Here is a 27,637-nt window from a genome sequence, read left to right as displayed (position 1 = left end):
AAGATTAAAGTCAAAATCAGCAGTTTGTCACTTCCAGGATCCCATCTAGAGCTCTGCTTGTGGATCGCCAACATGACTTCAATCCACCGTTCCTCTGGCACAGTGACCATTTATGGTGGTAGACTGCACATCTTGCCCAGCAGTTCTGCCAGTTCACATCTGAGTTTTTTTTCAGATTCTCAGTTGAATGTCATCTGGTCCTACTGACTGACATCTGAATTGTCTATTTCTAATAGTTCCTTATATTTACATTACCCTGACCTAGCTCTTCTGATCTGCTACAGAATGCATAGAATGTGGCAATCCCACCAACATCTTTAGCAGTGAAGTCCAACACCAAGAACTGAGCCTTGCTCTTAAGGCTTTAGCATCCCTAACGGTCTCTTACACCTTCCTTCCTTATGGGGCCCCACTGATTCCTTAACTGACCTCCTGGTTTCTGGTGTAAAAACCTCCATGGTTTGATGTAACTGACCTCCTGGTTTTGGATCTCTTTGCTATCACCTTGAGAATCCTTTGTAGAGCGCTTCTCAAATTCTTTTTTTAGTCCCTTTAATTTTTTTTTTTTGTTTGTTTAAAGATGGGGACCTGCCAAGTTCACATGCTTTCTTGTGTTCCTCATTTGGACAAGCTTTTTATTTCTGAAAAGTTATCCTTCTCCTGTGACTGCCTCCTTTGCCTCCTTAATTTTTCTGTGGAATCATGGGGTGGGTCTTTTTCTGAACCACTGTTTTCCTGTGAGTGGTATCATATATCTAATTTGAATTTTTATATAATTTAAAAAAAAGACATTCCAGGCTAGCTGTAACCCTCTTGCTTTTTGGACTGCTCCTTTTGTTTATTTATTTTTAAAAATTGGGCTTTCTTTTCACTTAGCTCCCTTTCTTGAAATTGAACATTTGTGCACTTTACATTTATTTAGTCAGTTCTCTCTGGTAACACTGCTAAATACAGGTGTAATTAGGTTGCTACTACTGAGAGGAACCTGAACCTAAACAACTAGGTCCTGTGCACCACCCAAAATCACATCTAGATCGGTGTCATTTCTTGTGGGTTCTAAAACTGGCTGGTCTAGGAAGCATCCACAAGTTTTATCTGTCACTTCTCATTCTGATGAGGCATTGATCTTATACGTGGATAGCTAAAATGTACTACTGTTGACACTTGCCTTAAATTTGCAGCTTCTCTATAATCTCACTTAGCAACTCCTGATCATTGTCATCATCCTGCTTAGTAGTACAATCCCAATACCACATTTTTGTTAGATTCTAGCATTTCCACTCATAAGGATTTCACGGTAATTTTGTTTCTCCCTAATATGAAGGGAGGCAATCCCTCCAGTAAATTTGAACAATAAATAGAAACAGAGAAAAGACATCTTGTCTTTGACTCAGTCTCTCAGATGATTTTCAGTTGTGTCCTATTGTGTTTGGTAGCATTTAACTTACCATTGCAAGACCTTCAACATAGAAGCATCCGTTTACACACAGTTTTCATTAAAAAGGGTCGTCAGAAGCATTTTTTTTTTAAAAGGGTTCACCCAAAGTCTAAATACAACCCTAGGAAATAAAAGTATACAGAGTTCCAATCAACTAAGGTTATTCTATGTATAACAGGCCTAGTAAAGAACTTAACTTCATTTGCTTTTTTAAAGTTGTCCAACATAACCCTCTAAACCAGTGACATGCTTTGTCAGAATGCCCCACCTTCCCCAAGGGGACTATATAATAACCTTAACTCTTCTACGGTAAAGATGTCAGCTTCTCAGCAGTGCTCTCCCCCAAGAACTGCAGTATATGAAATACTACAAAATGTAGAAAAAGAGGATTGCATCTCCAATGGGTAAAACTCACAACCAGTCACAGTTCCTGACCTGTATGTCACACCAACCTATGAGAATGTCACAATCATTGGTAACTCTGAAAAACAGCTATTTAATCCATTAATCCTTCACGTCAAACCCAGCCACTTTTGTGTCCTGAAAGGATATGATAGCCTGTTTTCCATATAAACATTATCTTCTCAGAAAATATTTCCTGTAGGTTGGCTGAAAATATTGAGAGGAGTTAACAGTCTCGTAAGTCCTCTATTTATTGTTTCCCTTACAAAGCCAACTATTTCCTATTTAGTAGTTTTCACAAAACAGCTTATCCATATCTGCAGGGTGAATCTCCACTTTCAGACAGCCCAAATCATACCATTTGCCTTTCACAGTAAATACAAGTAGTTCTCCCTTTTTCTTTTCCTATGCTTCTACTCACTTTAACATAGCTTTCTTCCCTAATCCTTTACAAGTCTGTAAAACCCATCAGAATTTCTCAAAGGATCGAGATGGTCATCTCCCTGCTACGACCAGTGACACATTTCTTCCTTCAGTTTCCATTGCATTAAGCCTCCCCGTAATCTGACTTGCTAGCGACTGGCCAAAGAGTCATTTTCAGAACGAATTACTGCCACTGCTTCCTTATGGGCTGACAAGCCTGAGTCTACCTAGTCAGATTCCTTTTTTAAAAGGGAACAAAGCCCTCTGTTTTTTTAACAGTGGTGACCACTTAAAATTATACTACCAGTTACCTAGATGACCAAACATGTCTGTCTGTTCACCTGGTTGAGTGCCCTGTACCCTCTCTTTACAGAGAAACAGCTTCTTAGTTTTGTGCGTATGCAGCCATTTGCCACTCCCAACCTGCACTTGGCATTATTAAACTCGGATCAGAATTTACACTCAGATCACCTCTGGGTGCTACATGCTGAAATAAAACCTCAGCGTTTTTCTCTGCAGTTCTATTACTTTGTCCTTGATCCTAGCTTGTCCCTACTGCGTGATTACTGCTGCTGCCTGGCCACAGACACATTAGCTGATATATACCTGGGAAACCAACAGCTACTCTTAGTCCATGCCGTTATGGACAACTTTTCAGGCCAAGACATACAGATGAGGAGGTCAGCAAGCAATGAGACTCATGGATACTACCCACGAAATGCATGGATACCATACACAAATCAAAGCAGGTAAATCAGTAACACTGGAACTGAGCTTTCTGAAGCTTATTATGTCAGTGGCTGAAGCGGCTTTCTGCAGAGAGAGGCTTAGCGGTTCATTTTCGAGACGGATTTCCTCAAGTTGCAACCTATGCCCTTCTTTCCAAGGGGCTGCTAACTTGCACTATGCCTGTTGCGTCAACTCCACTTCCCCCTCGCAGTTTAACCTCATTACAGCTACGCTTTACATGCGGAGTAAGTTTCAAAGTTTTGATTTTGACAATGCAGGGAACACAAATAAGCAGGTCTGTGGAGGTAATTTGGATAGCTGCATACTAGAATAAATCTGAACACAGAAGGGAACGTGTCCTAAATTTCCAAAGAGGAGAAACGTTTTTGTGGGTTTTTATCTCCCCTAGAAGTACCAGCTAGTGCTTCCAAAATGCCAGAAAAAATTCAAGAGGCTCTTTACTAGAAAGATAAATGGTGGGCAGTGCTTTCTCAAATAAGTGGAAAGATTTATCAAAGCTTAAGGCTGGAAGCAGTATGTTCAAGATACTTGGTAACGCCTGATGATAAAGCTAGGGAAAATAATGAAGCCACGGACAAGAGAAGTTAGACTGCTCTTAAACCAAATTCACATAGTAACTGAAGCATTGAAGCACCCAGTGAGGTATTTTTATGATAGAAAATTTGATATGGTATCCCAAATTCCTATTCAAAAAAGTAATTCAAATGGGTGAAATAAGTTCATGGCTACAAAGGCAATATCTAATTCAATATATTGCTTAATTTATGTTAAGTCCAAGGGTAGTTCTTAAGTTATTGTTGGTAGATCCACCATTATTTACAGCTTTCACTATTATCTTTGATTGATTTAATAATTCAGGCTCATTTACTATTTGGGAAAAACTTGCAGAAATAGGATCTGACTCTCCTTTCCCCAAGGAAGCATGACCAAGAATATCTCTACTGAAATCAGACCAGTATAAACCCAGACAGAGCAGAGTCATTTGGCCCAGGCACCCTTTTTCCTCCTCCTTTTTTTTTTTTTTTTTTTTTTTAAATAAAATGAACTTATTTTCAGAAACATAAGAGTCTAACTCACAATATTGTTTGAGTAATTATTTGAAGTGCCCAGAAGACTGATGGAGGGAGGAGTATAAAGACAAGACACATAATAGTATGAAATGAACCAGGTAAATATGTAAAGAAAAAAAAAAAAATCCAACTGAACTGTGACTTTTCTTCCCACTGAGCTCTAGTTAGGCCTGTCCCAGGCCTATGGGGGAGAAAAGAGAAGGATGGGAGAAGCAGAATAATTTTCTGAATTAAACAGCCATATGAGAGGACATTTTCAATGTACTCTCAATGTACAATAGATTAATGTACTTTAATGAATTTATAACCCATGATGCTGGACACAAAACACAGCAGCTGGATACTTCTGTAAAATAATAGCAGTGAACACATTTAAATTGTCATAATTTGGCTTTCGGAATTAAGGCCAAGACACATCGGCAAATTCCCACCTCCCAGAGTTACTGCTTCAATTTGCTTGCACACTACAAGAATAATGCAGCAGATTATACTCAAAAAAATGAATCACTCCATCTAGAAGGGTGAAAACTGTAATTTTCTGCCTAGAAAATGAATTTTAAATTGTCCAAAAAACAAAAAAAAATCCACAGGACTCCTCAAAGAAGTGTTAGCGCACCATATCAGCCACTGTCTGCTGAACCCTCTGATGGAATTTTAGTTTCTCTTGGGACATCCAGCATGAGTCTAATAGGACAGGTCCGGGGAAAGGAAGAATAGCCTGCAATCACATAAAAGTAGGAGCAGCTCCTAAAATTGTTTTGTCTGTGAAGTAGATGAGACACAAGATGGTTATGGCTCAGAACAAAAATGTGTACTGTAACCACCAGGAATCAATGAAAGCAGGTTACACCATGTAAAGTTAGCATGTGTGCAGACTGCTTTTTTTCCCCCCTCCGTAGTGCTTTTTGTCTTTTAACAAAGTGTTCTGCACTTCATAAAAGCCAATTGTCACAGCTTTTATCAGTTATGGCACAATTTAAGGCATGTATTTACTCTTCCTTCTGGTATTCTCAGAATACGTTGTATATGTCATTATTCTGTTACTTCTCATTGATGCCTGGTAGGCAAAGACAGCCTTCTCAAAGTGTATCCTGACATTATTTTCTCCAAGAGCAAAGAGGGTATCATACCCCTACTGAGAAGTATGTACTGAAAACAATGTTCATTCGCTACAATTTAGAGAGGTTTTCTAGCAATTCACTTGCATCTGTGCTCCAAAGCAAAATGTACAATTTTGAAATATCCATTTATTTTTATTTTTACAGAAAGTATTGCTCTTCTATGACTTGTTTTCCTACTAAAGAGGAAATCATTAACTAAGTTGTAACAACATGGCTTTTCTCAAAGGGAGTTCATTCTACTGTCCAACTACTCCCTAACTCCCTGTTTTCCTAACTACTTTACCTAGACGTATTTGTTTATAACCCTTCACAGACAGTGCAGTTTCAAACACTACCTTAAACATTTGCCATCATTCTTGCTTCCAAATACTTTCAGTTTATCATCATCTACTCTTTCTAGCCACCACGTCCCTGAACTGCAGATCAAGTTTGTATGTGGTTATATGAGTGGTTGATATATGGTGAACAGTTATTTATGGAGGCCAAATATTCAGACAGCCATTAAGTTTCTGTTTATGTACATTATGAAAAACTGTCACTTACAAATGCTAGATCTCAAAGTGTACAAACCTAATTTTCAGTAAACAGCACTTTCTGTTTACAGATAACTTGGCTATATACAAGAACAGAGGCCATATAACCTCCAAGTAAGCAACATGATAAAACTCAGTCTATGCAAAATTCCTCTAATATTCATTTTATTTTTTTTTGCAAGGCAAAGACATCACTGTAATCAATTCTAAGGCTAAAGGCACCTTCACCTCTATCCTTATTATTGCAGCTCCTTTTGGATCTATTGTAAATATCAGAGGTATCTGTTCTCATCACACGCTCTTCTCCCAGGAGTCCATCTTGCCTAACACTGTTCAGCCTTTTGTCTCCTGCTTGTAATGGAAAGAATGATAAAACGTGGGAAAACTTTGGAGGTAGATATTTCAGACAGCTCTGGATTAGAGACTGGATCTGCAAAAATTTTGCTGTAAATAAAAGCCTACTGACAGGGAAAACCTTACCAAATGTACATGCCTTTTGAGAAACACAGTAATCAATATTTTTCACATGTGGCAAACATATTCCAGAGAAGCAATACAAGCAGCAATAGAAAGAGAGAACAAAGAGTAAGCCAAAAACAAAGCAAAACCCCTCATCAGTGATTCTAGACCACTCTTGCTCAGGTTGATCCAGAGAAAATAAAAGGACATAGGAGCGCTTGCAGCGGTGACTACATAAGCAATTCCCTTAACGGGAGCTTACCAACACCTGTATACTTCTGCAGTTCTGCAGCCAAAGTCGCTAGAGATCAGGCAACAATTTCATTCTGCTATTACTGCTGCAGAACCAGGGTGCTTCCAGTCATTATTTATAGCTGCTTTTGGTGATTTAAAACCGACTGTTGCAGTGACTGACGAGGAGAGGCCACCTCCTTTTTAAAAACAGATCGGTTACCAATCTAAAATCAAGCAATAAGCTTTCTTGATAACCAATAGCTGCAATCCATGTTGCACCTTTATTCCTAGACACATTGAGCTCCCTATATGTCATTCCATAACTTATGATTTCATAACTTATGATTTCATTATCATACTAAAGCAATAATCACATTAGCAAGGTTCCTGTCTCCTTTCCTCACATCAAGAGCTGCACAAAGAGATTTCTTTGAATTGCCTCCAGAGAAACCTAGGCCTCTGGCCTTGCCAATACAGCTGGAACAGACCAGAGCGAATCTCTAGGTATACCTGAATGGCACATGCAGTTTAAATAGACTTTTTTTCAGGAAGTCAACAAACCGTTTCAGCCTGAAGCATTACTAAAACAGTCTGAATTACACAAACAACTGCTTGCAGTGTGACAAAATTGTACTGATACACGTGTGGTAAGTACTAGCATGCATATGGTTCAGGACATCTGTCAATGCCCACAGAAAACAAGTATTTAATGCTTTAGATTAAATGAGAAGATAAACCATTACATCTGGACAGACAAGGACACCCAGAAAAATTCAGATAAAAGGTAGTCCATTCCATAGTCCATCTTTGGTGGCAAATTTTGTTTGATAAAGTATAAAAATGTTGAATATTCTTCAAGTCTAGCTAGCTAAAACTGTCATTGGCTGGTGACTGTACTGATTCTATAGAAGCATCTCAGTCCTGCCCTCGCTTCACCTTCTGAGTCTGATACTTTCTCTTGGGGAACTCAAAGACTCAATTCCTTCAGTATTATACTGCAAAAAGCATAACTGGCTTTCTGTGGCTAACTGCAATGTAAGATCTTCAATGATTATCTGCTGACATCAAGGGGAGTCTGCATGTTGGCTTGAACAAGACCTGGAACAGCAGTAGTTCATCTTCTAGACTCAAAAGTACATAATAGCAACACTGGGTCAGATCAAATAGCCGTCTCTGACGGCAATCAATAGGGGATGCCTAAGAAAGAGCAGAAAAGCATACCTACTCTCTTAGCATGGGTTAATTGTGGTTGCAGCACTTTCTGATCCAGAGGTGGTACCTCAAGTATGTAAGAGTTCTCAACAGATTTTTCTTCCATTAATCTGCCCAGTCCTTTTCTGAATCCATATACATATTAGCATGCACTGTATCCTGTGCCAAGTAGTTCTGTAATTGTGAACTTCATGAAATACAACATTGCTTTGTTTGTGCTAAATCTACCATGTGTTTAGTTTGATATCTGTTAGTTCACATGCTTCAGCGGACAGAAGAGTTGTTTCCTATTTTCTCCATACCACTTGCAGTTTTATAAACCTTACTTTATTCCTCTCTAACCCTTACCTGCAAATTGTCTCTTTTCTAGGCTTAAGAGTCCTTGTCCGCATACACAGTGACTGATCCTGTGTTGCTAATAATGAATTTGTTCAGTTGCTTGAAAACAAGAAAAAACAAAACCCCAGACTGGTTTGTACTGTATCAACTTGAAGTTGTTCTAGTTTAATGTCAGCCTCACTGTGAATGAGGTTAAGTCAGAGTTCAGTCACGTTAAAACCAAGTTAATAACCTATTTAAAAAGATAAACAGATTTAAACAAGGTTAAATTAATTTAAACATATCTCCAGTAGAACTCTGTACTAATCTATTTAGATTGATTTCTAATATAGTGAAAAGTGAATGAGGAAGTGTACCCGTCTTCATCACTTCAATATCCATCAAGGATATGGAGGTGAGACTGTCATTATCAGTTTGACATCCCTAGGAAACTCTGCCTGTAAAGAGCCAAAGGAGGTTCAAAGGAGGAATGTAACTGGCTTGTGTCTCTCACTGATAAAATTCAGACCCTCTGCACACTATCTTTGCCACAGAAGCAATGACACATCTGCCTCTTTGGGAAATTAGAGAAGTTGACCAGTTTAGAGACAGTTACACAAAGTTAATCAGACAAGAAAAAGTTGTGTTCCAGGACAACGCAGCATGCGACAGAGTAGGCCAACAGAAGAGTAGAGATGCCAACCGAACTGTAGTAGGAAGGCAGGCTCAGTACCCCTCGGGAGGGAGGGAGGGCAGGCCATCAAGAGAAGCAGCAAATATTTCACATATGAATGATGAAATCATGGAGAAAAAGGTATATAGGAAAAGGAGGTTATGAGGAAGAAGGGTAACAGTCTCAGAGAAGACATAAGTACTCAGTGATTATGACCGAGATGACACAAAACATATCATGCCAGTTATCTGCAGGAGACAGCGTGCAGCTAGCAGATTAAGCGATAAGTGCTGATACAAGAATATAGAAACATGTTTTATTTGCCTTTATAGTTACATAGACTACACTTAAACATTTACAAATTAAACTTTTATGATCAAAGTGAGACTCATTGAGCTAAATTAATGAACTCCTCATTGGTCTTTTGAAGGTATGACTCAAAGCACACAAGGTTATAGCTCTGCTTGCTAAATTTAAGATGTACTTATCCATAAATGGACTTCCTGATCAAGGTTTCCAGTCTCTTCAAAATAGCAGCAAGGGAGGAGTTTGAAATCTAACATAGCTAACATTTTCTGGGACAACCAGCATGAAAGAGATAGCGAATGAGCATAAGGTATCTGAAGTCAGCTAATAGGTCTGGAAACCAACCCAATAAGAAATAAATCTAACATAGTAAGAGCACTAACCAGTGACTGTCGGAACAGGAAACACTTCTTTGGATCAATACCACAGGCAAGGATGGCAGCAGTGGTGTCCAGTATGTTCTGGCGCAGGATAGCTGGCTCCTTGGGCATGGTGAGAGAGTGCAGATCCATTATGCTGTACAACACTGAGCTGGATTCCTCCTGCAGCCTCACCCAATTCTGGATGGCTCCAAGGTAGTTGCCCAGATGAGGTGTCCCAGTTGGCTGAATACCAGAGAAAATCCGATCCACAACAACACTCTGTTACAAAGCATTAGTAGAATTAACACACGCAAGTTTTGATAGATTATTTTATATTTTAAGTCATTAATAAAGCCTTGCTTATGTGTGTGTCTCATCCTTCCTCTTGTCATGTATTAACATATTAAAGAAAAAAAGAATTCCTAGCTCAGGATGGCCTACAAATAGTTGCAGCAAGTCAACCAAAATCCTTTACTCTAGTCATCAGTCTCTCTGGAGTAAGACAGTTTTAAGCTATCAGACTGCATATGCAAACAAACATAGCTGTAAACGAGATTGGTGACAAACAAGTCTCAGAAACCAAGCAGTAAAGTCTTTCTTCCTTTTTTGCTCCAAAGCTGTACGTTTCTCCTTAGTACATTATCCATTCTGCTACAGAAGCAGCCTAGAGGAATTCAATCGTTTTTGTTATAAACATATGCAATACTCAAATAGATTGCCATCTTAACTCCCACAAATGCTGAAATCTTATTCTAGCTGAAAAGACTTGCTAGAGGTAGTTCTGGAAAGATTCTAGTCCTTGACCCAAAGGTCAAAGAATAACGTAAGAGATTATCCACGTCCTGAAACTACCCATGTTGGTAGTAGTACAGAGTTTCTAAGCAAGGGTCTATAAAGAAATATTGCCACCCATCACTAGTGCATGGCTCAGGATCACACCTGGAATAACTGTGGACACATCAATATCAGGAAAATGTCAACATCTGGAGACAGTTCACAGAGAAGCAGCAAAAAAAGGATTAAGAAACTAAGGTTGTGAGCAAAGATTTAAAAAAAAAAAAAAAAACCTTAAAACATGTATAGCTTGGCTAAGTGACAGTTACCATCTTGGAAAGTTTGTTTTCCTGCATCCCAGACCTCCATCTGACCAAGCTCTCAGAGCCTCAAGCTGTCAAGGTTTGATCTATTACCCCCCCAGGCCTTTCCAAAGAATTCCATCATACCCAGAAAGCAATTCATCAATGTTTTATGTGAAAATGCTTGTTACATGCCAAGTTTTAAGAACGTGCAAGAGTGCCGGACTTGGAAACCCGGGTTCCACCAAACTCAACAGGGAGTCCCAATGACAAAGCTACACAATACAAGCTGCCAGCTTCTGATGCTTGAGACCATCACCTTCATTATACTTAAGGCTGCATGATTTTTTTTCCCTGCTTATTTTACAAGTAACATCTAAAACAAAGTGGAGATAAATTATTTGTAGATATAGTCCATTTCCAATTCTGTGGATCTCTTATAAATGCATGGGGGAGGAGGAGAGTCATGCAACTGTGAAACCACAAAAAAAAAATGGAAGTAAGAGTCAAGGCCAAGTACCATTATTTTTAACTTTTTAACAAAAAAAAAAAAAAAAAAAAGACTTCAAATTGACTGTGTTCCTTTGATTCTTTCTGACTTGGACAGATTCAGGAAAAAATAATGAGAGAGTATTTCCAACTGGAATAGAAACAGGTTTGATCTTTTTCTTTTTTCGTAAAGGATCTGTAGTTCAGAAAAGCCTAACTCATTTCCTTGAAAATTTGCCTAAAAATTCTCTTTGCTCTCAAAAAAAGCCTGTTTTTCAGATCAAGCCAATTTTCTTATCCATTGTGTAAGTGTGTGCGCTGACAGGTAAGAGCAAACTTGGGCTAGCAGCCATGCTAATTTCTCCCGCTCAGCTAAGCTCCCACAGATTTAAATCCAGGTGGTAACTCCTCCACATACATTATATCTCAAATATCTGCTTCACTTCTAGGTATGTTCCTGAGTCAGCTTCTAAATGCTCTTGGAGAGCCTCCAGCACAGTAGCTGCAAGGCAGTCACACACTGCAGTGAAAAGTAAAGTATTTACTCCAACTGCAACTCTAACTCCCAGTCCCCATCTTCCAGTCTTTGCCCAGCCATGCTTTCTATTACTCAAAAAACGAAATTGCGCTGCTCAATTCCTTGTTTGCCGTTTAACCCCTTCTTTTCCAAGGAGACTGTATCAGAGCATTTATCACCACCTGCAGAACCCCCAACCTCCCACTAAGCTACTAGCTGGCCCAAGCAGGAAAGCCAATGTCCTGTTAACATGGAGAAGGAGGCATAAAGAATCTCACCACGCATAAATAAAATGAAGTTTTGTAGAAACGTGATGAGCTGAGGATGTACCAGGCCTCAGAGCCATGCTTACACTACTGAGGACACAGAGCAGCTGCTAGCTAGGCAATGCAACAGGTACTTAACAGGTACATTTATCTTTCAATTTCCTTGTGCTCAAAGAGCAGCAGGAGGAAGAGCACAAGAAGAGAAGGAGGTTACAAAAAGATGACCACTGAGATGGCATTCCACACCCACAGAGATTGCAAAACTGTTTTGCCAGAGCACGTTTCCTCTTCTCGTCTCCCTGCCTTCCCTCCCTCAGTTCAAATCCTGATGCTGCTTCCCACCTCTATTTCCTCCCACAGTGCTGCCTGCCTTCCAGCACCCATTTATAGCTCTGTTGAATCAAATGGTCAATAGCTTCTTATGTCCAACTCTTGATTTTTCTTTCTCCTGATGCTTACATCCCTTTAGTGCCCTTGTATTCTTTTCATCCTCTATCTGTTGCTGCCCACCCCCTGCCTCCCAGAAGAGCTCTCACACGGTATGCCAAGACACCAAAGAGGTACAGAAAATTGCATATGGTAAGTAGGCTACTACTGCCTTGACTCCAGTGACTTCATACAGAATATGTTTCCTGGCGGCACTATTAAAATAGTTAAAGCGTTCTAAAAATCCACCATGGACATGCATGAAATAAATTGTTAAGATGATTGAGATAAACGACACTGCAGAAATTGCACATCTTTCACTTGCAGTCTAGACAAAGGCAACATCACTTGAAATGCAGAGATATTTTATATGAAGTGAAATCATAGAGACATAATGTTATTGCTTCTTTTCCCTGGGACCTCTGTGCAGTCAGCACACGTCGGCTCGTGTACCAATACGTTGACCCAAGGACAGCTGGCACGCTGAGCCTGTGCAAAACAGTTCTATGTAAAAATCTTTTCAGTTCCAAGTTATACAAACTCCTTTCTCTTGCAATCCCAGTTACTGCTTCATATGCTTCCCATGACATGTTCACTATCTGCTTTTTCCTCTTCCCACATCCCTGCTCAGTTTGGAGATCAACATGAACCTAACAGATGTACTGGCAAAATTATCTCCCCTAATTAGAGGGCAATATACTCATATACAGGGTACAAACACAGCAGAAACATTTTTTAGGCAGTCTGAGAATGCTTTTCACCAAGAAAATACAGTACATCAATGCCTCAATATATATGGCACGTTCAAATTCTGCACCAATTCCAAATATTTGAGGAATAAGGATGAGCTAATTAAAGGGGGGTTTATTGTTATACTGTATAAGTTAGCATTTGGTGACATTCTGCATGCTGGAAGTAAAACACCCAAGCACAATGTAACATGAACACAATATAAAGAGAGAATAAAATTCTCTATCTAGAAAAGAAGAGTATACCTGTGAAGGTAAGAATAACATCTTTAATATTTGAACATGCAAACACCATTAAACAACTATTTATAAAAGGTTTGCTCAGTACATGAGCGATAAATATTCACTTAAATGAGAGAAACAAACTGTAGCAATATTATACTGACTCCAAGTTCAGCAATTACCTAAAGTATGAAATTTGCAGAAACAAGTAAACCCAATAATGAAAACCAAGCTAAGCTGGATCTGGACAAAGCTCTAGCAAATACATTACAAAGAACAAACCCGCATCGGCTCCCAGCTGAGGGACCAGTTGACTCTAAGTCTTTCATCTTTATGTTGTTAAATAGAATCAAAGAAGTTAAAGTACGAGATGTTACAGCAAATAGGGTGGTATGAAATATTCCATTGTGTTAGCAGAAGTCTGTATTTAACAAAAAAAAAAAAAAAAGCAGCCCTTAAATGAATCTTGGATTTCTAACACTAAAAATATACAGAGAACATTGCTCCTTTGGAGAGAGTTTATGTTCCCTGTTTGTTCACTCTGTGAGAGTCAGCGGGCAGCATAGCAGCATGGCAGGGGAGTTGTGCCTGGTACCATGAAATCATGGGGCTGGAATGCGCTTCAATGGGGCTGTTAGGACAGGGGATGGGAGCCGGGCGCTCTAGAGTGCGGCAGTTGGAAAAGGATGAAAATAAAAGGAGTGAAGGCTCCCCAGTGGAGCGGAGTGAAAGCCACAAGACATGCAGCTTCAGCCCACAGGCACTCACTCATTCAGACATCTGTAGTAAGCGCAGCGGGGGCCTGCGGTTCCTGTGTTTAACTCTGTACGGTGTGTGCACCTATTCCAGTAATGCTGCATGTTAATCTACCCTTCCTGGTAAAAGCATGGCATCTGACAGATGTTTTAACATTTATTATTCATTTTCTCTCATTAAGATTTCTGCAGGGCAATTCCAAACACTACAGTGCCTCTCTTGGTGGCATTTCTAAATGAAGGTGGGCCAGAAACCTGTTAAGGTTCAGGTATGCTATTATTTAACCTCCTTTTTCATTACAGGATGAACAGCTGCTGCTCCTTACGACTGAAAAACTGTCACCACCTTAAAGGCTCTTGAATTACCAGGAACAAGCATTCCATGCTTATCCCAGAGTGGGACAGCCAAAGTCTGCCCCCAATATCCTGCAGTACGGCCATATCCATTTTCAGTGGAAAAGGGTATTCCAGAAAAGCTGATAGCTTCTGAAACCCAATATTGCTCTCTTAGATCAAACCAGAACTTTACGCATGGAAACTCATCTTCTCAACAGGCCCCACTTGCAGTGAGGAGAGCTACAATTGTCATGATTTCAACTAAGCAGTCAAAAACACACCCATCCCCTGCAAGTAAGAAACAAAGGCGCCTTAAGTGGAGAACACAGAAAAGTTGCTAGAGCTGAGGAAATCATATGTGTGTGTTTCCTGAAGATCATCATAAACAGTTTTATGTTTAAAGCTAAGAAAGTGTTCACAGCATGCTTGTCTACTAGAAAGACTTTTAAAGGAAAAAAATGTTGAATTTATGAAAAATCAACTTGATACTGATCACTTATATCAGGAAATGTATGCATTACATAAAACTTTCATGCTATTTATGACCTAGACAGACACTTGAAAACAACTGAATCTTAAATCTTTAAAAGAAGCATGCAAACTGCCTAAAGTTGATATTCAGGACAATCTACCAAAGCAAAAGTGATCTGCAGAAGAGAGCACTCCAAAATCACAGCTACACTGGATTAAGCTTTCGTTTGCTTTCCTCCTTGGTGGGCCAAACTATTTTCACAGATTAAGTATGGTCAGCCATTCAGTATCTGGAAACAGTACCTTTCATTATTTATAAGAAACCTGAAGAAGGACAATTGATTACACAGTTTAAAATATAAACTTCACAAAGCAGACATGGGACTCTTGACTGTTAAAGAGCACGCAGACAACCTTCCAACCTTTTCAGCAGCAAGGCAGCATTAAATCCTTGAAGCAGCTTTGCAGTTCTTTCGATGCTGATAGCTGTACATACTGCATTCCCAATTGTGTTTAAAAGCTTTTTGCAACCTCCCAAGCAGAATGCCATATGCTCCCTAAACCATTTGCAGCTGCAGAAAAAGTTTAACTTTAAAAGTTAAAGTTTAAGTTTAAAGCAAAGGTTCTCTATTTCATTCCATGACTTTCAGCTGACTCAAATTTATTTTGTTAATACCTTTTAATTTAGACATCTGTATAATTTGAGTACATATTACTCTGAGATATATATATATAATTGATATATAAACAAAACATTTTTAAGATGTCTTATAGTTGTTGTAAAGGGACAGCCCAGACAAAATATGTACAAACTTAGAAATTTAAATTAAAATATTTAACAGTTACTTGGGAAAAACTTATCTTACTTTAATTTTAAAGTAACATTAGAGAATCTGGAAAGTAAGATTTCAAGATTCATTTAAAAATCAAGCATGGTAATGCACAACTAACCTAATCTTGACTTACTTTTCAAACTGAAGATCAAGTGGAAAGCAGAAAAAAAACAAAGCCATAACCAAGAACATTTCATTGTATCGCTGACCATAAAGTAGCAGGGCTCCTTCCACGAGCCCAGATCTGCAACATTTAAAAAGGTAAGTCTCTCTTGGTTTAGAAGAGGCCACTTCTGTCTTCTTTAGAACTATGGGAAGTTACTGAAATTTCTTTTAGATTTTTAAGACTCTTTACCAGTAAAAATTGTTTTTAAATTGGTCAGAATAAGACCCACATAAATTCAAGCCTGAACTCTGATCACAGTGCAAGATCAAGCACAGCCACAAAGTACACCTGTTTGGGGAGGCAACTAGTAATTTGGAAAGCCCCAAATTCTGTCTACTCAAAGGAAAAAAAATGCAATTCAGGTCTCTGGAAGCACTGAGAATTCACACTGAAATGAGACGTGCAAATCAAGAAATCTTAAGTCACTAATCTTAAGTCAGGCTATTTTTAATATCCTGATTATACCTACCATGCTTGGTTTTATGAATTCTGTGAGAACTGGAGACAAATTAAATGTATCTGCCTAGCCTGGTCAATTGCAAACCACTTCTCAAATATGTAGTAAAATTAGAGTTATAGTTCAGTTCCTCTGCTTCCCAGAGGAGTTACACAAATTAAGCCAAGCGAAGGCAGTCACAGGAATTGAGTTTTCGGAGCCCCTCTTCTTCCTAAGTCCTTACAAATATCGCTACCGTACACTTGAAATGACAGCAGATGAGGACAAAGCTGAAAGCAGACAAGGACGATCATAAGGAAATCTTATGCAGATACCTCCATCTCTTCATGGGTTTTTAAAACAGAAAAGGTTAGCATCCATTCAAGTAGATAGAAGAAAGCAAAGCTCCCAATAGACAATTCTCAGGAATGCTTTCTCCTTTTCATTAGGTCTAGGAAAGCATTTACACAACAATATGAAAATATAAAGTTCTGCTGGTGAGAGTCTGTTTTAGACCTATTATTGAACAGAACGGACCATAAGATTATGACCTTGATCCTGGCCTAGAATTATAAAGCAGGACATCTCAGTTTTTCAACCTACTGATACTCAGGGGAGGGTGAAATGATCATTTACATTTTCAAGATCCCTGCTAGCCAGATACAGAGATGTAAGACCCAGTCCCAAAGAGTGCTCTGCAAATTATATCCTTTGAGTAACTGAAGGTAAGGACAAAGCTTCTGGATAATCAATTTCTTTGGCGTTCATAAATCTATCCCAGCAAGCTAACTGACAGTAGATGGGCTTACGGCTCCATCTACAACATATCTAGCAAATATTTCCATCTTTTTTTTTAAATTTAAAAAAAGACTTGCTCACAAGCTCACCTTTGAGCTGAGACACAAGCAAGATATTTCAGACCTAAAAAAAAAAAATCCATTATCGAAAATGATGACAGCATTGCAGTAGTCAGCTGCAACAGAAATCACTGCCTCACACTCTAGTGGTTACTGTTCACATGCTACAACGTTTAGCCACTCTGCTTCATTTTAATAGCTATTCAGCCAAGGCAGAACAGGTGAAGAACAGAGTGAAATTTTTAGAATAGGAGCTAATTCTAAACACAGGTGGTGGAGCAAGACAGAGTGAACAGGAAGTCGACAGGAGAATCACTGTTGACATGTATGACAGGGAAGATTGATGGCTTCCCTCTCTAGTTTTCCCCACTGTGTAGGCACGCAGGGGGTGGGGGAAAGGGATGGAGAAGCTGCTGTGCTGGCGACATAACACACGCCACAGCCTCCGCAGCACTAGCACTGATTGATGAGACTGGAATGACTCAGGAAGCAGTGGAGGATCATTCACAGACTTTGCTCCTCTTAGCATAATTTTATGTGTGGCCATTCATTTAGCCACAGTTGTTTCAAACTGAAGCAAGCTCAAATTTATCAGAGGAATAGAAAATGGGAAAGAGCACGTTAAGCAAACACAAACAGGACTAAAACACATGAATTGGACATTTTGAAGTTTCAAATATAAAGATCCTCCCAACACGGATCAAAAAGGGATGAAAAAACAAACAAAAAATCAAAAAATCAAAACGTGCCTCAACTTCAGAGGTAGAAGAAATTCTTTGGCTGACAAAGTTCCCAGCTACTGCATCTTTTGCATCTGTCTATGATTTTTTATTTCCCTCATCAATACTCTGCAACTTCAAAGCTCTCATTTCCAAAACAGTATGTTGGCCTGTTAATCCTGGCTCAGCAAAAACTGTCTTCAACCAGCTATTAAGCAGCAAGAGGAAGGGAGACCAGAAGACTCAGATTTTACTACCTAGAGCATAAATCTTAAAGCCTCAGTGGGACAATTTAAGCATTAATGTTATTAGAGATACAACAAAAAGATAAAGGGAAACTTAGAAGCAGTCTACGTACTACAGGCCTTGCTTCATTTCTTACTTCTTAAGCAATTACTTTTCTGTAGACTTGACACAAAAGCCTTTAAAACACATTTATCTTCATCTGGTAATCCAATATGCCAAATTAATCTGGTAAAAACGTTATTTCATCATGTTTAATTCCCAAAATTAGGGATTGAAGAGCTAACATTAAATTAGAAAGAAACATACTTAGATCAGAGCAAGTTTTCATATAAATAACTTCTAAGAAACGATTAACTTGTTGCTCAGAAACTGTACTAAATTAAGGTCTAAATGGCAGCGCCTGGTACCCGTCTTGAATGTCAAATGCATTTATATTTAAACGTAAGTAAAATTTTAATATTTATATTTGAAATGAGAAACACATTTAAAGGCGGAACCTTTATAGCATATATTAACCTACTCTATAAATTTAACTCTGCCTTCTAGGGCAAAAAAATACACTGCAACTGCATTTGGGTTAGACTGCCCTCTCATGCTGCCTTGTTAAAGATGACTAAGCAAATGGGTCCTTTTATGTGGTATGTTGTGTCCCACAAATGTATTTTCTCATTTGCTTTATGAGCTCCACGTGCCATTCAATGTGCTAGCGACAGCTGTACTGACAGATGTAAGGATTATCTACAGCAGGTTGCCACAGTTCCCACTACCACACAACCGAACGTACCTCTGGACCCAGGGCATCCATACACCCTCCACTCCCATGCTGAGTTATGCAAGTTAAGCAAATGCTGGCTTTGGGACTTCTAAGCAGCCTACAAAACAGAAGAGCTGGCTCAAGCAATCTTGGAACAAGAAGTGGTGGTAACATCTGACAGAATTTTTGGAGCAGCTTGCGCACAGCCGGTGAAGTAACCACGGACAAGCTCTGCACACGGCCACCTGGTGTCACCAATCTTACTCTAAAACACAATGGCTTCCTCAGTGAGGACACAGCTCAATACTCTTCATTTTTTTTGTGCGGCATTCCCCACCTTTCTCCACACTGACTGGAGAGAGAGCATGCTAGGGCATCTCTTTGATTCAAAGCTGAGGCATACCCCAAAGAGGCAGAGTTACACAGCAAATCCAGTGCACACCGCAAGATGCCATAGCTCTGCACCTCCTGGTTTTCAACAACATACACAGAATTGCAGTTAAGGGTCTCCAGTGACACAAGACAGGCAGCAGCCTCTCAACCTGAACTCTGCATTAGCTACTTGCAAACCATTTACTTTCCCTTTTTTAAGCTAAGGCAACAAAGCTTCTTCAATCAAACTATCTATCCAGACACATGAACTGCAGGCCCCATTGACCCATTTCTCCTGAATTCAGTGAAAGGGTAAAGGACTCAGTGATGCCATGTTCTTTATGAATTCCAGCAAGTAAGGTGCTAGGAGAGAAACCAAGTTAGTGCCCCACTGACAGAAGGCTACAGGCAAAGCTAAGCATGTCAGACAGCAGGAACAGTCTTGCCAGGCAGGCAAGGCATGAGGCTCCGATCAGTTGAATACATGCTACCTCCAAGTTCATTTGACTAAGCACACAATGCTGGAAACTGAAGCTATGATAGCTACAGCTGGCATTGCTGGGAGGAGGTGGCACAAGGGGAAAGGAGAGGGAGAGGATGCGCAGGCTTATTACATTGCGGAGAATGAATGTAAGACAAATTAGTAGAGAAGCAACCTTCATTAATTTACTGTTCATTGAACAACTTGAACTGGCAACAATCAAATAGTTAAAATTTGAGGGCACAGATGTCTTTTGGAAACAGTTCTCTGAAGCAGCCAGCAGGTCTGCCTTCCTCCTGATCCTGTGTAGCCCAATGGGGCTGCACAAAACACACTTACACAGCTGCAGCAGACCAGGAAGAGAACAGAGAACCTTATAGCCCACTCTGGGACCTCACACAAGAAGAGTTATTCCATCATTCTGTACCAATCAGCTTAACTTCAATTCCTGGAAAAATATGGGAACACACAATTTGTAAGAACCTAGAAAAAAAAAAACACAGATGCTAGAATGTAGGAGAAGTACTAAAGGTCATATCCTGACTTTTATTATGTTCTGATAGCATCTCATTTTTCTCACAAGCTAGAGAAATAGCAACTAGACAAAATACTGTATACTGGGGCATAAAATTGTCCAGAAAAAAAACCTGCAGTGTTAATGCAGTTCATGTTAATGGCTCACTGTGGGCACAGAAAGATGTATCAAATGTAGTTTTGCACAGTTTTGTCCTGGGGCCAGTATTATTGAATATTTTAATATTTTATTTCATCATCCAGTAACTAATGAAAGGGTACTCATTAAAATCTACAGAAAACACAAAGGTGGGAAGGCTCATAAGGGCTCGAAATGATCTTGACAGAACAAAGAAATGGTATGAAAAATAAGGATGCTATTTAACAAGGAGAAGGACAAGGTTCTACACAGAGAATTACAATTACACAAATAGAGGACGGAGAACCCCTGTCTAGGTAACAACTGCAGAACAGGATCTGATGTTTATTACGTTTCAGGAGCTGAATATTAGTCAATGTCATGCTGCTGTGAAAACATTAAATAAATACAATAGAGCAACAATTGCACAGGATTTATAAATAGGTTTTAAATCCAGAAGACAAAACAATTCTCCTATCATACTTAGGATGAGGATGGCCTCAAGCTGGAGCCCCACGACAAGTGTTGGAGCCCGCATTTCCAAAAAGAGGCCACAGAAGAACAAGTCTAATGAGAGGCCTCAGAAATAAGACTACAGAGGAAAGCGTGAAAGAACTGAGGTTTAGTCCAATGCAAGGAAGACTGGGGAGGGACAAGGTAAGAGCCTTAAATATGTAGAAGTCTGACCGAGAAAACATTTAATGTGATTTTTGGGACCATGGTTAATAGGGTAAGAAACAACGAGCTTAAGTTGCAGCAAGGAAGATTCAGACCAGATGTAAGGAAAAGTTTCCAGCAGTAAGAAAAAGAAAGCACTTCAGAAGAGTGCTCAGAAAAGTTGTGATGTCTGCAGTAGTGGAAGTCTTCATTTAAAAAAAAAAAATATATATATATATATATACATATATATAAAAAATGTGTTAGGAAAGATGTAGCTGATTTTTACTTTGGAACAGGATACACACCAGGTCATCTCCAGTTGGTTCTCTTTCAGTGCTCTGAGCCTATGAGCTTACACAGGCATAATTAAGGTCAGACAACCAAAGAGGATGGAAGAAAAATCAGAATTCTATTCCAATAGGCTAGCGCTCATGGTATTTCAAGCCTCAAATCTTTCTACCTGTATTTAACAACATTTGAGAATTGAGCCCTTTTCATGGGTAGTAGCTGGACACTGATATGCTTTGAAACCATTGTGTGTTGTTGAAAGGTGTGAAATATGGGTTAACATTTAATATATGCAAGCTGTTATGCACCTGTATTCAGAAACGTACACTGCCTTCCTAGGATAAAACTGATAGAAACAAGAGACGAATGAGCACTCAATTTGCTGCAAGAGAGAGACAGGCTTTTTTCTGTCAAAATGTAAAAAAAAAAAAAAAGTAGTGTATTGTATTGCTGAATTATAAATATAGGTTATTGGATATATGAAATGTTAATCTGCTTTTAAGTCAATAGATGAAACCATTTTAGGCATAGAAGCATCATAATCTTAAAACAAACAAAAAGCGAAAGAATGTCCCCCCCAAAACTAAATATTTCCCTCGCAGAGAAACTGGAGAAGTTCTATGTTTTTGATCACAGTTATATCCAAATGTCTTTAAAACATCTGATCACTGTTGCTCCTTCTCTGACCTCTAGTTGAAAGAAAGTTTGTTTAATTTTTTAACATATTTTGTTCAAGTAAGGAGTCTGCATGCTACCAAGTTTGCCCTATGGGATATAAACAAAGGCTATCAACTTACATTTAGAGGGATGTTTTTTAAAAAGTAATTTTTCTTTTGAATCACTATGTTTCCTCACAGTCCTAGAAACTCAAAGAGTAGTTTGCTTCCCCTTCATTATTTTATTTGGCAATTAACTGGAGGAGGGAAAATTTGGCTTCTTTTCACATGGAGCCAAAATTAACACAGCTGTTTAAAAACTTTCACCTTGTAGTCACTGGCTCAAATACACCTCAGGTGAAAAGGAAAGTTTTAAAAACACCTGATGGCTGTTGAGACACGGTATGAAGTGGAAGTTTCAGTAAAATCCCTAACAGTTCCCATGTGCACATCATGAAGAAAATGCCACAACTGGTTCTCTTTGTCTATGCCTAAGAAACTTCTATCAATTTAAATATTTTAGAAGCAATAATCAGATTTATATAAGGGACTTTTAAAAACTTTTTCTGAAGTGAACTAGGTGATACTTAGAGACTACATTTAAACCAATTTAGTTTGTGCAGGCTGGTCCAGAAGTCACCAAACTTGGCTAACTGTTTCCACAGAAAGAGCAAGCAAAGGATTAGGGATTGATGAGGGGGGCACAGAGAGAGACGTTGACGTACGCTCAGGTCCTGCCCTGAAGCAGGACGTAGCCAAGGCATGTTCCTGTGCTCAGGAGCATGTAGGCACTTCTGGATGCCACAGTTTAGACACAGACACTGACCCCAAAGGAGTAATTAGACAACAAAAGCTATATTCTCTTCCTAAAGAATTTAATCCAAGGTTAGGCTGAAGACAGGAAGAGTGGAGTGTCTATACTTCCATTGCCTGAACTTGAACCAGCAGACAGGCAACTACTGACTTTACAACTGCTGAAAGTTTCTGCAGGGAGCGCAAATTCTTTGCTTACGTGAGAGGAAGTTCTTGCAAGTGGACATACCTAACGTGCTCCAGCATCTTCAGCCACTAGCACAACAAACACTGCTTTAAAAAACAACAACAAAAAAAACTGTTTTACCACTACGATTTAAGGAATGTAAAAACAAAGGCGATACAAATAACTGTTATCACATTTGATATTTAAAGCATGCAGAAGTTTATAGAACAATAGCTGTGAGACTAGGATGGCCAAAGCACACTTCATGAAAGTCACAGCATACTGTAGTCACAATCCTACTTATCACACACCTTAAGCCCATAAGCTTCAAATGAAAAATTCCCTAGTTCCCATAGGACACTGCTTTATTTTAAATAAGAGATTTCCCTTGATGACTTACCTGTATTATTCAAACTAGCCCAGAGGACTCCAGGCAAATTACCAACTCTCAATTTGAATGCACCCTTTGGAGTACAGCAGGGCAAAAGAAGTGGAAAGTTTGCACTGCAGTCGTCCCAGAGATACGTAACATACTATTTCTCTTTGAGTAGGTGTACGTCTTCTACTAGAGACTTATAATCAATACCGTATAGGAACTTGAGGCTTATTTGATGGTCAAATGTAACAATGTCTCTCTGAATGGAGGATCACCACCTCCGGCTGCTCTGACACAACTTAATGCTTGGTGAACATGCAAACTGCGGACACTGCTATAACTCTACAGAGATCTCAAATATGGATGTTTTCTAGAAAATTACAGTAAAAGGATATGGCTACCAGAATGGGTATTCATTCTTGGTGGCAGCAATTACATGGGCTAACTTGTTGCCAGTGGAGATGCAAAACGAGATTTGGTCAGGAATTCAGAGGGCTGGACCCTTCATCCCCTTTGCATAAGCAACAAAGAGGCTTTGAAACGTCTGAAACTGTCTTGTGCTTCTGTGCAAAAGGAAAGCACCCTATGGATGCCTAATAAGTACAGCCTTTCCATGTCTTGGTAAGTATGTGATTTCAAGAAAAATATTTGCAAATGGATAACCCAATTCAAGTAGAAGTCAAAGACCACCTTTGAAATAAACTTTGATGCGGCTAGAAAGAAATTTCATTTAGGCAAGATAGCATAATGTGGTTCTGTCATCAAAAGTTTATAGTTGCCTCTTTTTCTTTGCTGATGTTAATGTAAAAAGAAAACCTGATAAGCAGAAAAGGGAATTCCCATAAGACCACCTAGGATTCAGGAAGAATCACTGGAAAGAACTGTTTCTTTTGTTGGGTAAGCTCAGAATATGATCGTCAGTGAGAAGACTGCACTGACTAGACTCAAGACCACAACACTAATACAGTATGAGGCAAATTGGGACTATGTATACAATCTCTTCTCACTTTAGCTTCCAAATAGTTGTGGGAATTAGAAGGGTTATACAGGAGCTTTGAGTCTCAAAAATGGAAAGTATTTCTAGCTGACCCTGGGATCTTTCTGCACAGAACTAGAAATAGTGACAGTCCACTCATCAAATCAGTCTACAGTAGAAGATTTGAATTTGCAGAGAATCACCTAAAGCACTCTAGAAGGGAGAAAGGAACCCTAAGCAACACTTCATATGAAAACTAGAAGCTCCAGAAATACACCAGCTCCTAAGTGAACTAGGTGGGATCAACCCCACTTTGAATGTTCAAGGGAAAGGCCCTGAAAGGGAAAAGTACCTTCTAACAAGTACTGTAGGGTTCTAAGATCTTTATCTATAAACTAGGAAATTTAAACAAAAATTCCTAGTCTGTACAATTATGAAAGTGTCAACTAAATATGAATTGAGCATAGCAAGGCACTATCTGCCTAGTTATGAAAATAACATCAGTATGTGGTAACATCAGTAAGCGGCTCACAACGCTTCTTCGTGCAACACCCTGAAAACTGAGGAAACCCCGTCAGTGGTCCCTGCACACAACACTGACTCTTCATTCAGACATCACTGAAACTATCAAGTCAACTTCACCATTCCATTCCTTATGACAGCTTCAAGCAGTGCAAACAAGCCTTAGCAAAATTCAAAGAACTAGAAAGTAAAAGTTAAAACCAGACTTTTAATTTCTGGTAAGAACCATCAGATTCCAGAATGAGAAGGAGGAAAACAAGCAAACAATATAAAATTATACCTTTTTCATATATGTATGTATATATATTTCTATTTAATTATACATATTTAAATATATACCTGTACTTCTTGCCCCTTGCAGTGAGAGCTTCAGCATACTTTCAAGAGGTGGATGTCTCTGGGGACAAAAATGTGTTTCATCTTCTTCAGTGGATGATAGATTTGTATCAGATTCTGTTGCATCAGATTTGTCTGATACAACAGAAAATGATAAAGCCTGCTATAAGATTTTTTCCAAGCTGGGGACTATGAGAATGGTATCATCACAGTTATTAACAGTCAAGGGCTTGAGTAACCAAAAGAAAAACAATTTCAGTTCATTATTCAGAAACTTAGCAGAGCTCAAAAAATAAATGATCCAAGGTAACTTAACTGACTTAATGTTCAGGGGTTTTCTACACTTCAATTCTGATCCTATTGTAACTTGAGTCAACTCCACAAAACGTTTGTTCATCTAGCCCTAGAGTCTCAGGATAAACCACAACTTGTGTCATGGAAAAAGTAATTGTTCAATGCCTAGAATAGGGCTTGCCATATTAGTAAACAGAAATTCTATCTGCTAGTTAAACAACATTAAAATAGGACCCCCAGACTGTGGTCTAGAGACAGAGGTGATCCACTACATACACAGTATGTTTGTCAAATATACGCAGAGACACTTAAACAGAACTTCAACACCCAGGAATGCCAGTGTAGCATCTTTCATTAAATTCACTTTACAAAAACAAGTTAATAAAAACAGGAGTCCCTCCAGAGAAAAATCAGGCTTAGCCAAGAGACTCAAAGCAAGGGCCGGAGGGGGAAAGAATGGTGGGACTCTACCCAAGTCCTGCCAAGACACCAGAATAAAGGGCTATTTCCTGCTAAAACAATCTACGTTTGCCAGACTTTATTGTTACAACTCTGTGGAAATGAATAGGGCCAGTTCACGCCTCAAAGATCCTTCATTTCTGTCTACAATTGGGGCTCTTCCCTGTGCAGCTACAACAGCGTCCAAAATCCACTACAGACAAAGCATTAGGCAAGACTGATTAGGAAAGGTCTTCCTCCAACTGGAAGTTCTAACAACTCTATGTGGAAATTTGAGTCCTGCCAAACCCAGTGAAGACCCAAGTAACATGTATTCTCTCACTGCATACTAACTTCCTTTTACGTGTGAAAATGATAAACAAGCAGATGGCTTCCTTCCCGGTGTAGGGAACACCTCCAATGCTTTATTTGAGAGATAAGTCGGGTACCCTAAAGGATTAAACATAAGTTACTTAGTGATTAACATTAAAATCAATGATTGCTTAGGAAAAGATTTCCTTTCCAATATGGAGAGGAGAGACTAAAGACCTAAACCAAAGGCTGGAACATTTTGTTGCTAAATCCCACTGATTTCAGGAGGAGTTGGGTAACTCAGTAAGTTTGAGTATCTGTTCCCAACACCAATAGTTAAAAAGATAAAATTCAGGAAAATATGAAACCAGGAAATTAAAGAAAACAGAAAAATAGTTACCAACTCCTGCACAGGAATCCACATAGAGGCTACTCCTCTTTGGAAAGCATTTCTTATGTCACTTAGATCCTTCCTAAAAGCCCTGTAGGTTATAATGTATTGAACAACCCCATACTGGACACCAGGAAACAGCATGGCTCTTGGCAGTCAAATAGGTACCTGCATTTCTAACTTCTCTCTCTGTTGAAAGCACTCCACTGCCTCCAACCTTCACGCTCTCTAGAAGAAAGAGATGCTACACCAGGGACTGTTCCAACCATAAATCCAAGGCAGGCACTTAAATTTTTTCTCCTCATCCATCAATCTCAGTACACAAATGCCTGGATGGCCGTCCTGAAGTTGACCTGCTGCAGTAACCTGTGTACAAGCACAGCTTGTTACACACATCTGGGGACTCATTTCATTAATGGTTAACAAAGTGACCCTGATGTGACAGCAACAAATTCAAGATGAGAACATGGATGCCTTTAAATAGTTGGCTATTCATTCATAACACAGCTGAACGATACCAAAAATTGGGCGCTCTCTCTCACTACAGTCTCAACTAAAATGTTTGAAATCCTTAAGGATTAGGGCCTGGCGATTTCAGCTACCTCCTTTATCCACAATCCATACAATAACTATAGCTAATGATTTTCAAGATTAACATGCTTTTCCCAGATGCAGATTTAATGGATCCCTCAAAAAAAATCCTTCACATTTTATCTTTAATGGCATTTTTGCAGTAACCTTCATTTGAAAATATCAAATTTGCCTAGTCATTAACACAACTAGCATAGTAAAAATGGTGTGATCAGGTGGCCTGAAAACAAGAAGAACAATACACGATCGTAAAATGAATCAAATTTCATCATATGCAACCAGTCTGAAGATCTCTTCTTAAAAAGTACTGAGAACACTAGCCAGAATCTCTGAGGTTCACAGAGGCCTAGCAAAGTATCAGAAGACCCAGAAAAGGACACATGTCATTCCTGCCTTCAAAAGAAAGGGAAGGAGGAGCAGTCTGGGAGCTAGTTCACCTAGCATCAACTCTCAATGAACAAAACAAAACATCTCTGTAATTCCTAGGAAGGCAACTAGAGCAAAAAACCAACAGTAAATATGGATTTCTTGTGAGCAAAACATGCCAGACTAGTCTAACACCCATCAGGTTGTCACAAGAGACAAAGCAGCAGTAAATACCATACATCTTGATTTTGGTCACAAATTGTAAAGTCAGCTAGAGAAACAGCACCCTAGAGGGATCTATCCTATGGCTTTTCTTCAGCTATTAACT

General features: G+C 39.1%; 1 protein-coding gene across 4 annotated transcripts in view; it reads right to left on the bottom strand.

Annotated features, from left to right (window-relative positions):
• The window catches only part of WARS2 (tryptophanyl tRNA synthetase 2, mitochondrial), a 48,817-nt gene that overhangs the window by 16,087 nt on the left and 5,093 nt on the right, over window positions 1-27,637 (bottom strand). For 2 of the 4 annotated variants that reach the window (XM_068957336.1, XM_009685167.2), the window contains exon 2: window positions 9,323-9,580. In XM_068957336.1, the coding sequence (XP_068813437.1) occupies window positions 9,323-9,580 (258 nt within the window). The remainder of the gene's footprint in view (window positions 1-9,322; window positions 9,581-27,637) is intronic. The other 2 variants (XM_068957341.1, XM_068957358.1) reach the window with 1 other exon arrangement.

This window comes from Struthio camelus, chromosome 1 (genome assembly GCF_040807025.1).
Source record: "Struthio camelus isolate bStrCam1 chromosome 1, bStrCam1.hap1, whole genome shotgun sequence".
NCBI lineage: Eukaryota > Metazoa > Chordata > Aves > Struthioniformes > Struthionidae > Struthio > Struthio camelus.
Note: the sequence above shows the minus strand (reverse complement) of the source record. Positions and strands in the feature narration are given on the sequence as shown.